At 38.3% G+C, this 16,118-nt stretch overlaps 1 protein-coding gene across 1 annotated transcript; it reads right to left on the bottom strand.

The window, feature by feature from the left end:
• elapor2a (endosome-lysosome associated apoptosis and autophagy regulator family member 2a) lies at window positions 1-15,682 on the bottom strand. The gene is made up of 22 exons (XM_056766457.1): window positions 15,495-15,682; window positions 13,459-13,579; window positions 12,499-12,688; window positions 12,086-12,233; window positions 11,190-11,279; window positions 10,951-11,056; window positions 10,712-10,864; window positions 10,508-10,596; window positions 9,805-9,985; window positions 9,589-9,717; window positions 8,795-8,885; window positions 7,652-7,754; window positions 7,303-7,440; window positions 6,574-6,837; window positions 6,329-6,502; window positions 6,068-6,251; window positions 5,062-5,158; window positions 4,810-4,911; window positions 3,884-4,010; window positions 3,595-3,773; window positions 3,325-3,496; window positions 1-981 (listed from the first exon to the last, which is right to left on the bottom strand). Exons 1-22 carry the CDS (start codon window positions 15,660-15,662, stop codon window positions 919-921), a joined length of 3,069 nt encoding a protein of 1,022 aa, XP_056622435.1. The 5' UTR covers window positions 15,663-15,682; the 3' UTR covers window positions 1-918.
• Window positions 15,683-16,118: the final 436 nt, after the last annotated feature.

Raw genomic sequence — 16,118 nt, 5'->3', positions numbered from 1 at the left:
GAGAGTGCAAACAATCCTTTATTATATGTTGTATCAAAATCAAAAAGTTTCGGGACACACATCTGAACATGTTTCAGTTACAAACACACACACAAGAAATCACAAAATAAATGATAATTTTGGCAACATCTAAAAAATGAATGATGGGTTTGACCTCAAACGAGAATTAATGTGCCCGTCTTTGCTCACAAGACCGCACGTGGTCTTAAAATTTGATGAATCAACCCCCCGTCTCCCCCCGATCCAATCACTTCATTAAGTTTCTTAATTAGGTGACAAATCCAGCAAATATTTCATTACTTTCAAGTGCAGCTGCTGTTCTGTATGAATTTCCTTCCCTCTAATCTCCCGTGTGTTTGTTTTTATATTGTTCCCTAGTCACAATGACACAGAGGTGTGTCACAAATCACAAAAATAGCTCCCGTGGAATGCCTTCTGCCTCTCCGTAATCTCTTTATTCATTCATTTCAAATGTCGTACTCCATTTGAAATGTCACCGTCCCGCAATGACAACGGCTACCTGAGCCAAACAAATAAAACATGTTTATTTCTGCTGCGTTGTTTACCCGGGATTGGAAGCGTCTGTCAGTAAAGCTTAATGTCTGGTTGTATTTGTGCGTTTCCCGTGACCCTCGGCTATATTTGCTCTGACAGGGAGGAATCCTGTAAAGTTGTGGTTGTCGCTCCAAAAAGCTTACTGAGGAACACGGAGGGAGGGAATGTTCATGCATTTACAACAAAAATACAAGAAACGACAAAATAAACCAACTGTGAAGAGACACACGTGGTTACGTACAGAAAAATACATGGTGACACACAAGAGTGTTTCTCCAGTTCCTGAGGGCGGGTTTCACGCCAGAACTTCACGGGCATGTCTTTAAGGCCGCTGTATGTGATTACGTCCCGTTTCCTCTTCTTCTATCCCCACACAGACTTCTCTGTATGGCAGAGTTGGACAGCTTCTCCGCTCTTCTTGTTGCCCTAGAAACAAGAACACGGATTTGAAAACGCAGCTGAAACGGGAACAAATCATTGAGCGCCAGCGCGACAAATGTACACAAACAGAGCGCAGAATCGCTCCTCGTCGAGGTCAGCTCTCTTTGAAAAGCCTGCCCCCCCGAAGGCCAAGGACTGTCCGTGGACACCGTGCGTTGCCAAGGCAACCAGCGTGCAACTCAGAGTGTTGCGGTAAACCGGGTCTGTTAAACAGAAAGACGGATGACCTGCTTTAGGAGCCTCGGTACGGCAGAGATGCTAAAGAATTTGCGCGATTCACAAATAAACTGAGCTATCTGAACCCGGGCGATTTTTGTCTTAAGATATGACAGAAAGCATCAGGACAGATATTAAGAGCATTTTAATATACAAATATTTCTCATCTTCATTCCTGTGAATGGATAGTTCACACAAGATGAAGGTTCTTTATTATATTTATTATTATTATCTTTCATTTATTATTTACTCACCCTCATGAACACAAAAGAAGGGTTTTTGACGAACGTTGTCCTCCAAAAAACATTATCCCACATTGACCTCCATTGAATGGACACAAAACTGACACATTTCTCAAAATATCTTCTTTTGTGTTCCACTGAAGAGTCGTATACAGATTTTGAACAACAAGAGGGCGAATAAACAATGACAGAATTTCTGGGTGAATCATCCCGTTAAGACAGCATCGCTTTACACATTTTGCAGACGAGGCAATCCCAGAATGCACTTCCACAGAGACATCCCTGATAACACGCAACCGAACTGACACTGCATACTGCGGGAGATCCGAGCGCGTTCCCACGGGAGGTCGTATGGCATCTCTTTGGAGTGAAATTTTAAGTGACAGTGGAAGTTCTGCTTGAAGAAAACTACTTTCAATCTCTTCTAATTGGCTGCGAACACAGCGTGACACGCCGCACCTGCCTATACGACTCAACAGTCTTTAATTTTACAGATGTTTGTGGAAGCCTCTCAGCAGCTCCTTCAATGGCCCCAAGTAAAACAAAAAGATATAAACACACATACACAGATTCTCACAGCGAGCTTCTGACTGAAGTCACTCTGAGCGAGGGTGAGAGAGACGGAAGGGGTCGAATGGAGGTGATTTCACTAATATAGACACACGCAGACGGTGGAAGGGAGTAATTGTTCAGGACTTCAGCACTTCCAGAATGACCAGTAGAGGGCACATAAATAACAAACACTTGCAAGGTGATTTTATGAGGCATAGGTACTCAATTTCAAAGGGAACTTCTCTAAACGTATAGCCACGGTTTCAAGATTATTTTCAGATAATTCTGAATTTACCATTTATAGGTATGTGTTTAGGTAAATTGATCATTTTTGTTACATTCTATACATTTTTTTACAATATTTCTCCAAAATTTCCATAGAAAACAGGAGAGACAGGTCAAAATAATAGAAATGAGGCGCTGTTTTTTTTCAGACCTCAAATACTGCAAAGACAACTTCAGATTCACTTTTAAGCAACACAACAGTTGTACATGTATTTAAGAAACATTTTGAAAATAATTATGCGATTACATTGAATTTTATCAGAGAATGACAGCATGACGCGAAACGAAAACTATCACGTTGCTGTTGGATGACTTTGTCACTCCTTAGGTTTGATTTTGTTGAAATTCAACAGACACTGGACGGTGCTGGCCACAATACATCTAGAAATGCTGATTAAATGTAAATTTGGTCTCTTAGTTTTTTTCGTGGTTGAACATGTACACAACTGTACAAAATTCTTTATTGTTATTCTAAATGTGGGAAAATACTCATCATAACAATGAAATATCAAAGGTAACTATATGAATAATGTTATTCAAAACTCTTTAAATCTGTACAGATGTAATATTTTAGAATCTTCAAACCACAGTAGGCCCCAATATGACTAGAATTTGACTAGAAAGTTCTCCAGGCATCTTATGGGCCACCATCTTGGGTCTCACCATCCTTGAGATGCTTTTCAAAAAGTATTGAAGGACTTCCATTCTGGGATATTATTGACTACTTTTATGTATTATTCAGGCCATTTTACCAATTTTTCAAAACATTTTTAAATAGAAAATAAAATAAAATTTGTCATTATTATTATTATTGATTACTTTTACTAAATGAATTTCAAACATTTAAGCAAACACCATCAGATCAAATGGGTTTTTTTATCTCATAAGAAACTAAGCTTTTGAATAGCAGTGCATAATATAATTTCCCATGATACAACTTTGTGAGGTTCAGTAGGCGGGAAAAAAGACATATTTATAGAAAAAAGCTGAAAGTTTTAAACAACATTTAAAACGATGCTGTGCTTTGACTCACCTTGGTAGTAATAGCCTTCAGTTTGTCCAGAAGAGATAATCTGTTTGCAAAAACCAGCTCCTCTTCCTCATTCTCCTCTCCCTCTCCTTCCATGATGGCACAGCTGTCTGCCGCTGGTAACTCGCACTCCTTATTGGCTGACATCACCAGCTTCGAATATTTATACTCCAGCCTATCAGAACCCAGAAACATGACGCTTGTTACTAACATTTACAAGAGCGATGATTATGCATTTCCTAATAACGTCTGAGATCAACAAATATCTCATACTTCTTGTTCTTCTTCCAGATGTAGCAGGTCAGGGAGACTAGCAGAACGGCACATAAAGCTCCAATTCCAACTCCAACCTTCAGCCAAAAGTCTATTGATTCACATGGAGATGTTTTCTTCGGGGGTAAAGTCAGTCCTCCAGTACACAGGCGAGGTTCAGTCCACACATATAAAGTGTCCTAAGAACGAAAACACATCACACACACACACACACACCAGACATGTTTTTATGAAACACGTTTTAATAAGACTTCAGGAGAACGTCAATAGCACTAATAATGTGAAGTACCTGAACTCCTGCCTTGCAGGCTCCTTCTATTAAGTGATAATCTGCACCGGTGCAGCGTGGACATGCACTGGAGCTCTCCCACAGGAAGTAGAATGTGCAGCCGTCACACGTCCCCGCTGGACATTCACTGACAGAGAAAGGGCACGTTAGATCTACACGTTATCACAGAAGTGTGCACGAATACAGAATTAAGAGGAAGATTAGACCATCTTCATTCGCTTATATAAAGCTAATTTAATTAGCGAAAAAGAAAAACAATACTTTTTTTTTTTAGGGAGTGTTTTAAGTTCTGCCGTGTTTGCATGCATTTTCTTAAATAAGAGAGTTGAAACATTAAATAAACATAAACATAAATTCCTTTAGAATAATTGTGTTTATATAATATATATATAGACAGTTTCATCAGATGCACAAGCCTGGGCCGAAGTTTTGTTTTTCGGTCTGGCTAGAGGCTAATAATATAACTATAAATATTTTATTTATTTAAATTCATATTTTATTGTATTATAATTGTATTAAATAAACAATTGTTGAATTTTATTGTATATTCATTTATAATTTTTTAATGGGTTGTCTAACTTTGTTGCATTTTGCCACCGGTTCTTCTGGTAACCCAAAATAAAACTGGCTAGACATACTTTTAACTTGCTAGCTTATGTAATTTACTTCTTTGTAAATAATGCACAGGGACTCTATTCTTTGCGGATGTGTACCGGAAGTTAAGTTCGGCTCACATAAGCGTGCATGCAGTCACGTTTGTTTATGTTGTTGCTTTAAAATGGTCTACGTAATTTTTTTTGTGTATGTCTTCAGTCATTTGTTCTGACGGGGACAATTTTTCATAAATGAGAAATGAAATTGAAATGAAACAAAATATTAAACGCATTAAACGACAGTGTATTTGCATACAGTATGTGTTCGTGTACCTCGGCACGGATATGTCTCCCCTTGCCGTTTTCTCCAGATTACAGCGCAGTGACACCACTGCATTTCTGCCTCTCGGACAAGAGGTTGTGACCTGTGTAGAACTACACAAATAAAAGACGCCATTAAACACATAAGCGAGGACAAACAGCACATCCTATTATGAAAGCCGTAAAACTTAATCCCTAGACAGCCGTCCGTGATAGAGGACACGAGAGGCACTTTGGGTTTGATGACAATCTTTCTGCCAGTACCTGTAGAAAAAGTGCACATCTGAGATTTTCCTGGACGGAGATGGGAAAAGTTCCGGTCTGACGGTTATTCCGTTGAGTGATTTCTCCACTGTGGCTCCTGTGGCACAAACATGCAAAGAGAGCTTGTGTTAGAGGACGCGCGTATGACCGCACAGAGAGCTTTATTGAGCGGGTGGGCTTTCTGTGATTTCAAATAAAAAAATCACATATGTCATCAAACAAAAACACTGGTTATTATAATATGGTTATGCTTCCTTGATGTTGCATTATTGTAAGAATGAAAATCAAATGAAAATAACAGCCTCTTTGAAAATATGCATCAGTTCAGATGCATTTCAGCAGTTAATGTTAACCATTTCAGATTTGTCTGAAATTCACCTCCCAGTTTATATCTACATTGATTCCTTTAGCAGACACGTTTATTCAAAGCGACTTACAAATGAGGGCATTAAACATTTTGCCTCGAGAGCCAACAATAAGCATAGACACTATTACATTCATAAGTAAAAAAAGTATTAAAGCTGCAATAGAAATGAAGAGTATAAAAGAGATGTTTTTGACAGCAATAAAACAAAAATGATTTTTTAGCATTAGCGTAAACAGAAAAAGTATGTCAGTATATTTACCTCTTTAAAACAATTGTGCATTTAAATATTACAGACGTAATGAAAACAGTGCCCTGCGGTCTTCATTAACATCAGTAATAGTGTCTTTCTCATGGGTGATATTTTATATTTGCTGTATTGAGCTTTGACTCCCTTTAAATTCCGCTAATTCGCTTCTTTTCCTTAAAAGTCCCTTCTGGATTTGATTTCCAATTAAATAAGCCATTAAGAAAGCAATTACATACTCACAAATGAGAGTCTGTGAATTCATCTCAAGTTAAAACTTTAGCAGCGTTTCCAATAATTCATTCGAATGAATAAAAGCATGAACGTACTTTTCTATATCACAGTCAAAACAAATTTCCAACTTTCCTTCAGATATAAAGTGATCTCTCTCTTACCCTGAAATGTGTCCGCAAGGCTCATGGACTGAGAAGAAAGGGCTGTTCTTAAGCCCCGCCCGTCAGAAGGTATAATTGTTGATTGACAGATGAAGGCCTGCACTGAACTGCCCAGCTGAGCACCTTCAGCATCGTCGTTGGGAAGGTCTGTAACGTTATCTCTGCAAACCGCTGACTTGCGACCCTTAAAAATGCAGAACGAATATAATTATTTTTAATCAGCAATGTACATCCTATTCATTTCAGGTGTGTGTGTAGTACCTCCCCTCCACACAGACTGACGTTAAAGAGGTGATAATACTTTGTGCCTTTAGCAGTGAAGCTCGGTCCGTTCATAATGGACCCCGCGGAAACCAGAGCGTTGAAGTCAAACTGAAGAGTCCGATTCCGCTCCGTGTGTGTGAACAAACAGTCGCTAAAACACACGCTGTGCTCCTGTCATTCAAATAAGACTGGTTATAACCTCCATCCTTATTACACAACTGTATCGTATATAAGGTCAATACCTTGTTGGTTTTGCTGCCTGGCCCACATGGTTGGCAAGCGTCTTTGCCATAGATGTGATGCCCAGACAGGACGGTGTTTGGAGGGCACTCTAGACACTGGTTTGTCTCTTTATCGATGTAATGCCCAGCTGGGCACGGCACACAGGAAGAACCGGGCTGCTGTGACCTCAGGGCACATGCCCTGCACCCCGATGCCACCCCGTCTATGGCATTAGTGACCGATATTGAGTAAATCTTCACCATGTCATTCGCATACTGACGTACCTAATGGACAAAGATAGAGAAATAATGAAGTCCTTAAGAAAAGTATTATCCAATGAAAATCTTTCTTACAGGATCTAATTGTGTTGCTATGCTGTTGCTAAGGTGTGCCAAGTGATTCTTTTAAATTTTGCTATGTGGTTGCCACTAAAATACTAAATATTGTTTTAGAAATATTTGAAAAGTTTATTTTCAAAAACAGCTTTTTTATTTTCGAAACGACCCCATAAAAGTTTGATATTACTTGGAACTCGCAATAAAAAGAACATGATTTTTGAAAATGTGTGTGTTGTACAACAGCTTGTATGTTGGCCGGTTCAAGAAAAACAACAGCTGATCTGGCTTGGAGTGGCTTTTATGCAGTTTATTTATAATGCATTTTATTCTCCAGATAAAATCCTGCATTTCAAAGCATTTTAAGCATACTTTCCATCCATCCGTGTGTGTGTGTGTTGTTTGTATACTGACATCATTAGCTTGGCTCGTCCGCTGAAAAGCCCAGGTGAAGGCGATGCTTGAGTTTTCAGTCATGATGTGCAAGTAGCTCTGTTTCGTTGCACTCCCTTCCCACGATTCAACCACATTTGTGCTCCGTCTGTTCACATCCTGCAACGTCAACAAAACCAACAGCACTTCACGTTAAGACTGGAATATCTGCCCACGCCGAGGCACAAATAACTGCCCGCTTTCTGTCAATCACAGCACGGTTGTTGGACAACACGTACATAAATCTGTAATAGCAACCACCAACATACAGAACATTGTGTGACACACATACGCTGCGTAAACACGCTCGCACAGATGCCAGTCAACTCACCATCATGAAGTAAAACTCACAGTCTGCCGAGCAATTGCTTTCAAACTCAAAACTGATGCGGCCGTACTCACTGCCAGACGTCCCTTGTGCTGACATGGGCGATCTGATGCAACAAACCATACAAATGTATTATAGACTTTTCAACGGAGCACATGTTTCTTACACTTAAAGGTGCTGTGCAAAAAAACAAAAATCTGTCATAATTTACTCTCCATCGAGTTCATCGAGTAAATTTCATTGTTTTGATGAACACAGAGAAAGATATTTGGAAGAATGTTAGTAACCAAACCCTTCTTAGCCACCATTTACCACTATAGTAGAAAAAATTACAATGGTAGTCAAACGTGCCTCAGAGCTGTTTGATTTCCTATATTCTTTAAAATATCTAACAGAACAAAGACATATATTTAGTAAAATTTATTTATAAAATATATGTTAGTCAATAGTGGCCAAGGACAAGCACTCTTCCAAATAGTTCATCAGAACAAAGAATTTTATACAGATTTGGAAATTTCATTTTTGGGTGAACTGTTCCTTTAAAGGTACTGTGGTGACTTAAATTTAGACTTCATTTTATTGTAAAGCATGTACTCATATTATTTATTGCTTTTAATAAACAAATACTCGACAACATTAGCATACAAATCTTTATTAAAGGCATAGTTCACCCCAAAATCTAAATTCTTTCAATATTTACTCACCCCCATGTCATTTTAAACCTGTATGAAGATATTCTGAAGAACGATGGTAACCAAACAACACTGGACCCCATTGTATTCCATACAATTTCTCAAAATATATTCTTATGTGTTTCACAGAAGAAACAATTATATACAGGTTTTAAATAACAGGAGGGTGAATAAATGACAGAATATTTATTTTTCGGTAAACTGTTCCTTTAAAAAGCATCTCTAAGGGATAGCATTGGACAAACGTGTCCCAAATGTATTATGCATCCCTGGCATTGCTTGCCCATCATTGACCATGACTATCAGCACTAAAAAACGTAATGCTTTACAAACAAGGATAGGAATCCGTCGATGGCACAAAGCTGTATTAAAACAGTCAATGAACACAATGTTCTGTGGGCGGCACTTGAATATCAGCGTGCTTATGAGAAGGTGGGCAAGTGCTCATACTCACTTGAATCCAGGCACTCTGAGGGTTAAGATGAGATAATCGTTATCTAAACGTCCTGTTCCAGAATGAATGTGATCTCCTGCTACCTCCCAACCTAACAGACGCACACAACACGCAAGGAACTGAAATTAAGCTTTTGTGGACAAATCTTAAGGCAAAAGAGAAAATAACAGAGGACAGATACAAAGAATCATAAACTGAACACCATACATTTTCAAAAATAGACAAGATAAGCATTGTGTATTGTTTTCCTAAAGAAGAGGTTTTAAAATTGACTGAGACTAAGAAATAAATATAAAAGGAAAAAATAAATAAATAGGTCCAAATAAATATTAAAACATACATTATATTGAATTGTAACGTGATTTAAATTGAAAATGATTACCACTTATTTTATTGTATAAACTATATTCTATTAAACTAAAAAGACTACTATACTGTAACTAAACAACAGATTAAAGGCATAGTTCACCCTTACTCACCTTCCAGTTATTCCTATTCTGTATAAAAAATAATCTTACTCAATCGAAACTATCAAGTTTCATAAAAACTATAAGCTATCAGATAAATGCTTATTAAAATTTAAAACTGGGGTCCCTTACACACATCATTCTTGGAGGTCAGTGGAATCTAAGACCACAAACCCCTGCCCTTAAAGCCCTTCTTCCAAATGAAGTGATAAAATCATCTCCGTCTTTCACAGAGCAGAACAGAAGCACAACAGCGGCATCTACTAACAGAAACAGGCATTACAACCGCATTCTCTAACACCATGCTATCCTCATGGAGTCTCTCACCATTCAAGCCATCACATTTGCTGTTGGCCACGTTGAAGCAGGATGTCTTCATGTTGGCAGGCAGCACGTTCCACCACTTATATTCATAGCCTAGGACAGGCTCTGTGCCAGCCGGGCAAGGTTGGCAAGCTGCGGATGCCACACAACCCAAGTATTGTTTAAAATCATATCCATGCATATGAGAATCAAGTCAAAAAATGAAATTTTAGAAGCGACCTTTAACCCCATCAGAATAGGTTCCAGGTGGACAGGGAGAACAGGTGGCTGTGTTGTTGTTATAGAAACCAGGATTACAAGGAGGACATGGCTCCAGTTGACCAGAAGGTGGCAGTGTTGCTGCACCCGGAGCATCTTTCAAACAAACCTGAGGCTCTATCCATTTATATATGACCTGAGTCTGAGAGAGAGAGAGAGAGAGAGAGAGAGAGAGAGAGAGAGAGAGAGAGAGAGAGAGAGAGAGAGAGAGAGAGAGAGAGAGAGAGAGAGAGAGAGAGAGAGAGAGAGAGAGAAAGTCTTTTTTTATTTGTTCGGATCATTATGTAGCAAAAGTAAGTGGTAGATTTACATTATCTACCTAACTTGCTGAATCTTTTAAAACAAATACAACAATATCTTTTGAATTTTTTGTCCACAAGAAGACTAATATTATAGACTTATAATACTATTGTAAACTTATATTCTGCGAGTAATAGAATGTGGATCTGGCATACATGTAGTTTCAACTAGGTTTAAATATTATCCTACATTTAAAGTGTTTTCAGACAATATTTCTGATATTTTCGGTTTTGTGTACAGATTAATTTATTCTTGAAAAGAACCTGGTTGAAAGAGCCCAATGGAGGTGGACAGTTTCTCTATCCCCTGCATATCATAACTTGATTCTGTCATTTTTCACATTTTCAATATAAATAAAACGAACCTTGCTCTCCTTGTCGCAGGTGCTGTAGGTCTGGATGTAGTCTTTTTCTGAGCATGGAGGTCTGCTTCTGCACATCGAAGAACCTTCAGCTGTTAAGAGACACATCGCACGAGAAATATTATATGAAAAACATCACCATTATTTACAAATTGATCAAATGGAAAATGATTTTAAACACGTCACATTACACAAATATTTACTCACAGGCGTAGTGTGTTTTTGTATTGCATGGAGTACAGGAGCTGGCCCCTCGGCCAGAGAAGGTGTCCCGGGGACAGGGCTCACAGGAGGAGGAGCCTGGGGTGCGACTAAAAGTCCCAGGCTTACACGGGAAACACTCGGATGTGTACGCAACGCCTGAGGAGCAATTGAGAGAACAGTCTGTGTAGGCTCTCAGTGACAAGAAGTGAATTTCAAAGAAGGAACTGGTAAAACCTTGTCACCTTCAAGTCTTATGTCTTTCAGAAGCACAGGTTTGACTGCTTTAGCCCCGAGTGTGATTCTTATGGTCCTCCAGTAAAGGATATTATTGCCGGAATTCAAACTGAACTGAACAGAAGACAATCATCTTCATTTCTACACTTTAGATGTGATGTTTAGGTGCCACAAACAGAAATTAATAAATATTTACAGTATATTAAGCATGAGAATGTGAAAATTTTTGAACGTGCGTGTTACTTACAGTATGTGTTCCCCACTCTCCGTGACTGGTCAATTTGATCCATTTTTTATTTGAATCCTGGTCCATCTCTTGACACTGGTCATTCTGAACCTGTTCCAAATATATTTAAAGCACCAAACAAAATAAAAAATTATTTTAATGGTTTTAATTAAAAGTAGCATTTCTACTTGTAAGTCCCCTTGAACCGGAAGTTACAAGCTTTTTTACTTCTGTATTTTGACGCATTTCTGCATGAAATAGAATTTCTACTGAGAAACATAGTGGCCGTGGCTTTCGTCTTTCTCTGCAATTTGATTGGATGTTAAAAACAGCCGTTCCCTACGAATTGATTGGAGGTGTAAAGATAGCTGTTGCATTTTTAAATGAAACTGGTAGCATACGGAACATGAAGGGGAGGAGTTAATGGATGCTCCGCCTAAGCCGTCTAATTTATGTCATTTGAGATGGATAGTCATCAGGTCGGAAGTGCATTTTTAGATTTTAACTGAAGATTACGAGAGTACATGAATTTTAAAAACTAATATTTAAAAAATATATAGTATAATGCAATGTAAGTCGCTTTGGATAAAAGCGTCTGACACATGCATTAATATAAAAAGAAAATGACCCACATTGATAAGCTATTTACTCCTAAGAAAAAAAGAATTCACATTTTTAATTTCACTGGGAATTGATGGATAGTCATTACGGGAACGAAGTGCATTTTCAGATTTGAACTAAAGATTATGAGGGCATTAAAATGTTAAAAAGAGAATGACCCACATTGATAAAGTATTTACAATAGACGCTGCAATATTTCATAAAAAAAAAATAGGCATTGTAATTTTTTATTTCACTGGGACTTTAAATGTATTTTAAACATCCCTCACTGAATGATCTGCTCATTGCAAACTCACAAAGAACTCAAAGAAGATGCTGTTGTCCACATACTGGTAGTCGAATGTCACAGATCCGGGTTTCTTTAAATGCACAGTGTAGATCAGAGACACGACACACTCATCCCTGTGGGACTCTAGATACGAACCCTGTGAAAGCCACTTTGCGCTGCAAACACAACAAACCGCACACATCCTTGTAACTTTTGATTAAAAAAGGATCACTGGATAGAAAGAATCATAGTCTCAAATAAAGTTTCTTAAAAGGGTTCTTTAAATGCACTGTAGTATTTAAAGTTAAGTTTATTATTATCAGTTTAATACTTATTCTTTGATGTCGCTGAATGTGTGCGTGGTCCTGGTAAACATTTCTTTGTATGGACAGTTTTACTTATTAGTTTCCTATTGTAAAAATACAATATGATGTCACTCACCTGCTGCAGGTGGATGAATTTTGTCCACTGTGTGAGTTATCAGGGTTTGTGGCCAATGTGCTGAATCCAGGAGGGATGTCGTCCCACTCATCGAAGCGTAGGCCACTGCCCAGAGAGTAAGTGCCGGCAGCACACTGTGTGCACTCCTGAGCAGACATTTCTAGAAACTCCCCGGCCCCACATGAGAACGCTGATGAGAGGGAGGGGCGTAAGGAGAGACAGAGGTCACACTGAAGCATTTGAATTGATGAAATGTTAGATGTGTCAAACAGTTTGTAATAGATATTTATTATTGATACTGGATCGTAAAAAGTTAATAGGTTGATTCTTTCTTAGACGAAGATTACCGAATTTTTGTGGAATATCACGTGGTCACTTCCATTCCATTGCAATCTTTATTTTTGACGATAATTTCTGGTTTTGCGGAGCCAGAAGTTTGTAATAACTGCCGTATTTCTTTGTTTTGGAAACTTTGTTCTGCTATCCATTTTAGTTTTAATTAAATAGTAATCCTTTTTGTCTCTTGTTGTGTTTTTTAACACCAGTCAGAAGTAGCGCTCTTGATTTTGTTGTATACAGAGAGACAGTATACAATGATAATAAAGGCTTTCCATTCAATTCAATTCAATTATAAGATTTATCAAAATATGGGTGATATGTTGGATTTAATGTCATCTAAAATTGCAGTTTTTGGTTCATATACAAATCATCGCGTATGAGCACACTCCAAATACAAGGGCATAGGACTTTGGGAAGAGATTTGAAGAATTTATTCATGGGGGCTATAAACATATTTTCTCTCAGAGGAAATTCCTCGGTGCTGATAAGGGATGACCAAAAGTTGTTTTAAAAAAACATGCTTTTGGTGACACAATTAGGCAGAGACATTTATGCACAGCCACACAAACACCCACATAGACTGTCAGTTTCTTTACACACACACACACTATGTGAACCTACTGCAGTCTGTGCCCTGGACAGGATCTGGTAATCCTGTACACTGTTTGGGGCTTAGAGGAATGGCCACCCTCCATCTGGATCCTGTGCTGTCACATTCTGTGTACTGGTAGTAAAAGTCCCCCTACAAAAAAACATCACAATCGAAAATTAACAGAAACCATATGTGTGCTTGTGTTGTGGGTGTATATGTGTGAAGTTTGGGTAGAAGACAACAAATCACATGGATGTTAATACTTCCATATATTATATCTAATGTTAAAGTTTGTGTTTATTTCCCTGCTGCACCAGCAGAAAATGGAGTACATATTTCATTGCAACACAGTGAAGACACTATCCTCAATAACCAACAAAGCATTGGATAGTCTCGACGAGAGAGATTATTGACCGTCATCATGAAGTCATGTCCACTTATTTTGGTGTAGAATTACCCACTTAGACAGATAAAGATCAATATAAAACACTGGACCCACTCTCAATTGAGTTTATGTGCCGATGAAGCGGCAAATGTGTTCTGTCCAATATGCATGAGAAAGACAGTTAACAGACCGTGGATGTCCTAAGCGGAGACAAAGCCATGTGGGTCATGTGCATTCATGCAACTTATGTATAAGAAAACCTCTGACCGAAGAAAAGGCGTTTAGTAAACCAAGCACACTTGACACAAACAACTCACAGTTTACGATACTAAACAAGTGAATGATACAGATTTACAATCAATACCAACACAACAATGATTCAGCTGTTACTCACTAACAGATTCGTTGCTTTGTGACCATGAGGACTGGCCAAATGCATTAGAAGACTGCCAAATCATTTTTAATACTGCTGTGCTGTGGCCCTTCGCCACTTATTGAGTGAGTGGGAAGGAAAGACCGCCATCAGGAGGAAACTGATAACGAATCCCAGAATGCTCTGCGGGTCAACATACGGAAGGGCAGAGATTTGGACTTCAGACTACTTCCCACAAGTTACCATGCAAAACACCAGCGTGTCGACTTGAGAACAGCACCAGCTTGATTTATACGACTTAAACAGTGCGCAAGCATTGATATGGTTGGGAAAGAAAAAATAGAGTAACAAAAATGTACAACAACTGCAAATGCAAATGAATCAGAACGTTAATTGAAATTAATTGTACAGACATGTTTTAAATAAAGGGAACTGTGTATTAGTGCATATTTTGATTAATGCGTAAACCAACAAGTTAAATATATCTCTCTCTCTATATACATATATAGATCCTTTTCTAGAATTAAAGAGACTGTAGAGAATTCAGTGTCAAAAGGATTACAGAAATCTCAAGGATTTTAAATCAAAGTTGTTGCCAAAAAGTAGATGTCTGTATTGCCATAATTTAACGGAGCACACAAGAGGCCAGAGGTGGTCAGCTCTTGAGGAAAGCTGCTTCAGAGAGGATATTTTTAGCATCATATCATCAGGCTCCTGAGGTGGGCACACAGTGCTGACATCTCTGTGATAACGCTTGACACTCAAATGGAAACTTATTAAAATAACATTTAAGATAAAACACATCAAAGACAGATTGTTAACACCCAAAATATTTCGTAGATGTCAATTTGAAAGGGATGTTTTGGGTAAGTATCCAAAAAGGCAATCTGACACCAATCGATATATTTCAGATAAAACCCAGATCAGTTTCTATATGAATTAGAAAGAGGTTTAAAGAAATGCCACTGTTTAAAAAAAACATATAATAAATAAAAAACATAAATAATCTTCTATAAAAATAAAATTTAAATTACTCAAAAAAAGTCCTTAATTTTTCCTAAGGAAACCGATGGTTACCGATGCACCTGCCGATGTTCCTTCCGAGTGTTTAAGGTGGAGGTCCCCAAAAACGAAAACGATGAACTCACGTGTCATTTTGTAACTTTAGCTTGTCATAAAATATAGAAAAAACACACGTATGCTAAGCACAGTCGCTCAGAGGAGCACACACGCGCAAACAAACAAACACGAGAACTGTCGCACAATTTACGCACAAACTCTGGGAATGATGTCAAGTTGTGTCTTACCTCTTTACACTGTCGGACACGATCAGCAACTACGGTGGACGCGTTGAGGAGTAAAATGAACCAAATCCATGAGCAGAAATTGGGCAGAAAATCTTTTCGGTTACAGAGGAAGGCTTTCTTTACACGCTCCATCTCCCGGTGAGCGGAATAACCGGACTGTCCCATCATTTCTAAGACGTCAACGCGCAACGTCATCTGACGGAGCCAGTGGATGTGACGTCGAAATCTTGTTTCCCTGTCGGTTACCTGGGCACTATTAAAGTAATGCTTGAAAAGCTTACTGCCTTAAACATCATGATAAGGGAACAGTATAACACAACATGGAGAACAGACTAGATTGCACGAATAATATGTGTTGTAATATTTTGTTAACTATTTTTGTAGTATATTTGAATAATACAAAGCTTTACATTACATTGACTAAATCATTCCAAGAGATATAAATTTGTCCTTGTTCAGCGAACCACAAGATGGCAGTCGAGAGACTGAAAAAGGTTCAACATAAAGGTTCAAATGTCACTTATATATATACACTCACCTAAAGGATTATTAGGAACACCTGTTCAATTTCTCATTAATGCAGTTATGGTGGTGGTGTAATGGTGTGGGGGATGGGCATCGTTT

The sequence above is a fragment of the Triplophysa dalaica genome, chromosome 14 (assembly GCF_015846415.1).
Source record: "Triplophysa dalaica isolate WHDGS20190420 chromosome 14, ASM1584641v1, whole genome shotgun sequence".
Taxonomy (NCBI): Eukaryota; Metazoa; Chordata; class Actinopteri; order Cypriniformes; family Nemacheilidae; genus Triplophysa; species Triplophysa dalaica.
This window is presented reverse-complemented; position numbering and strand designations above follow the sequence as displayed.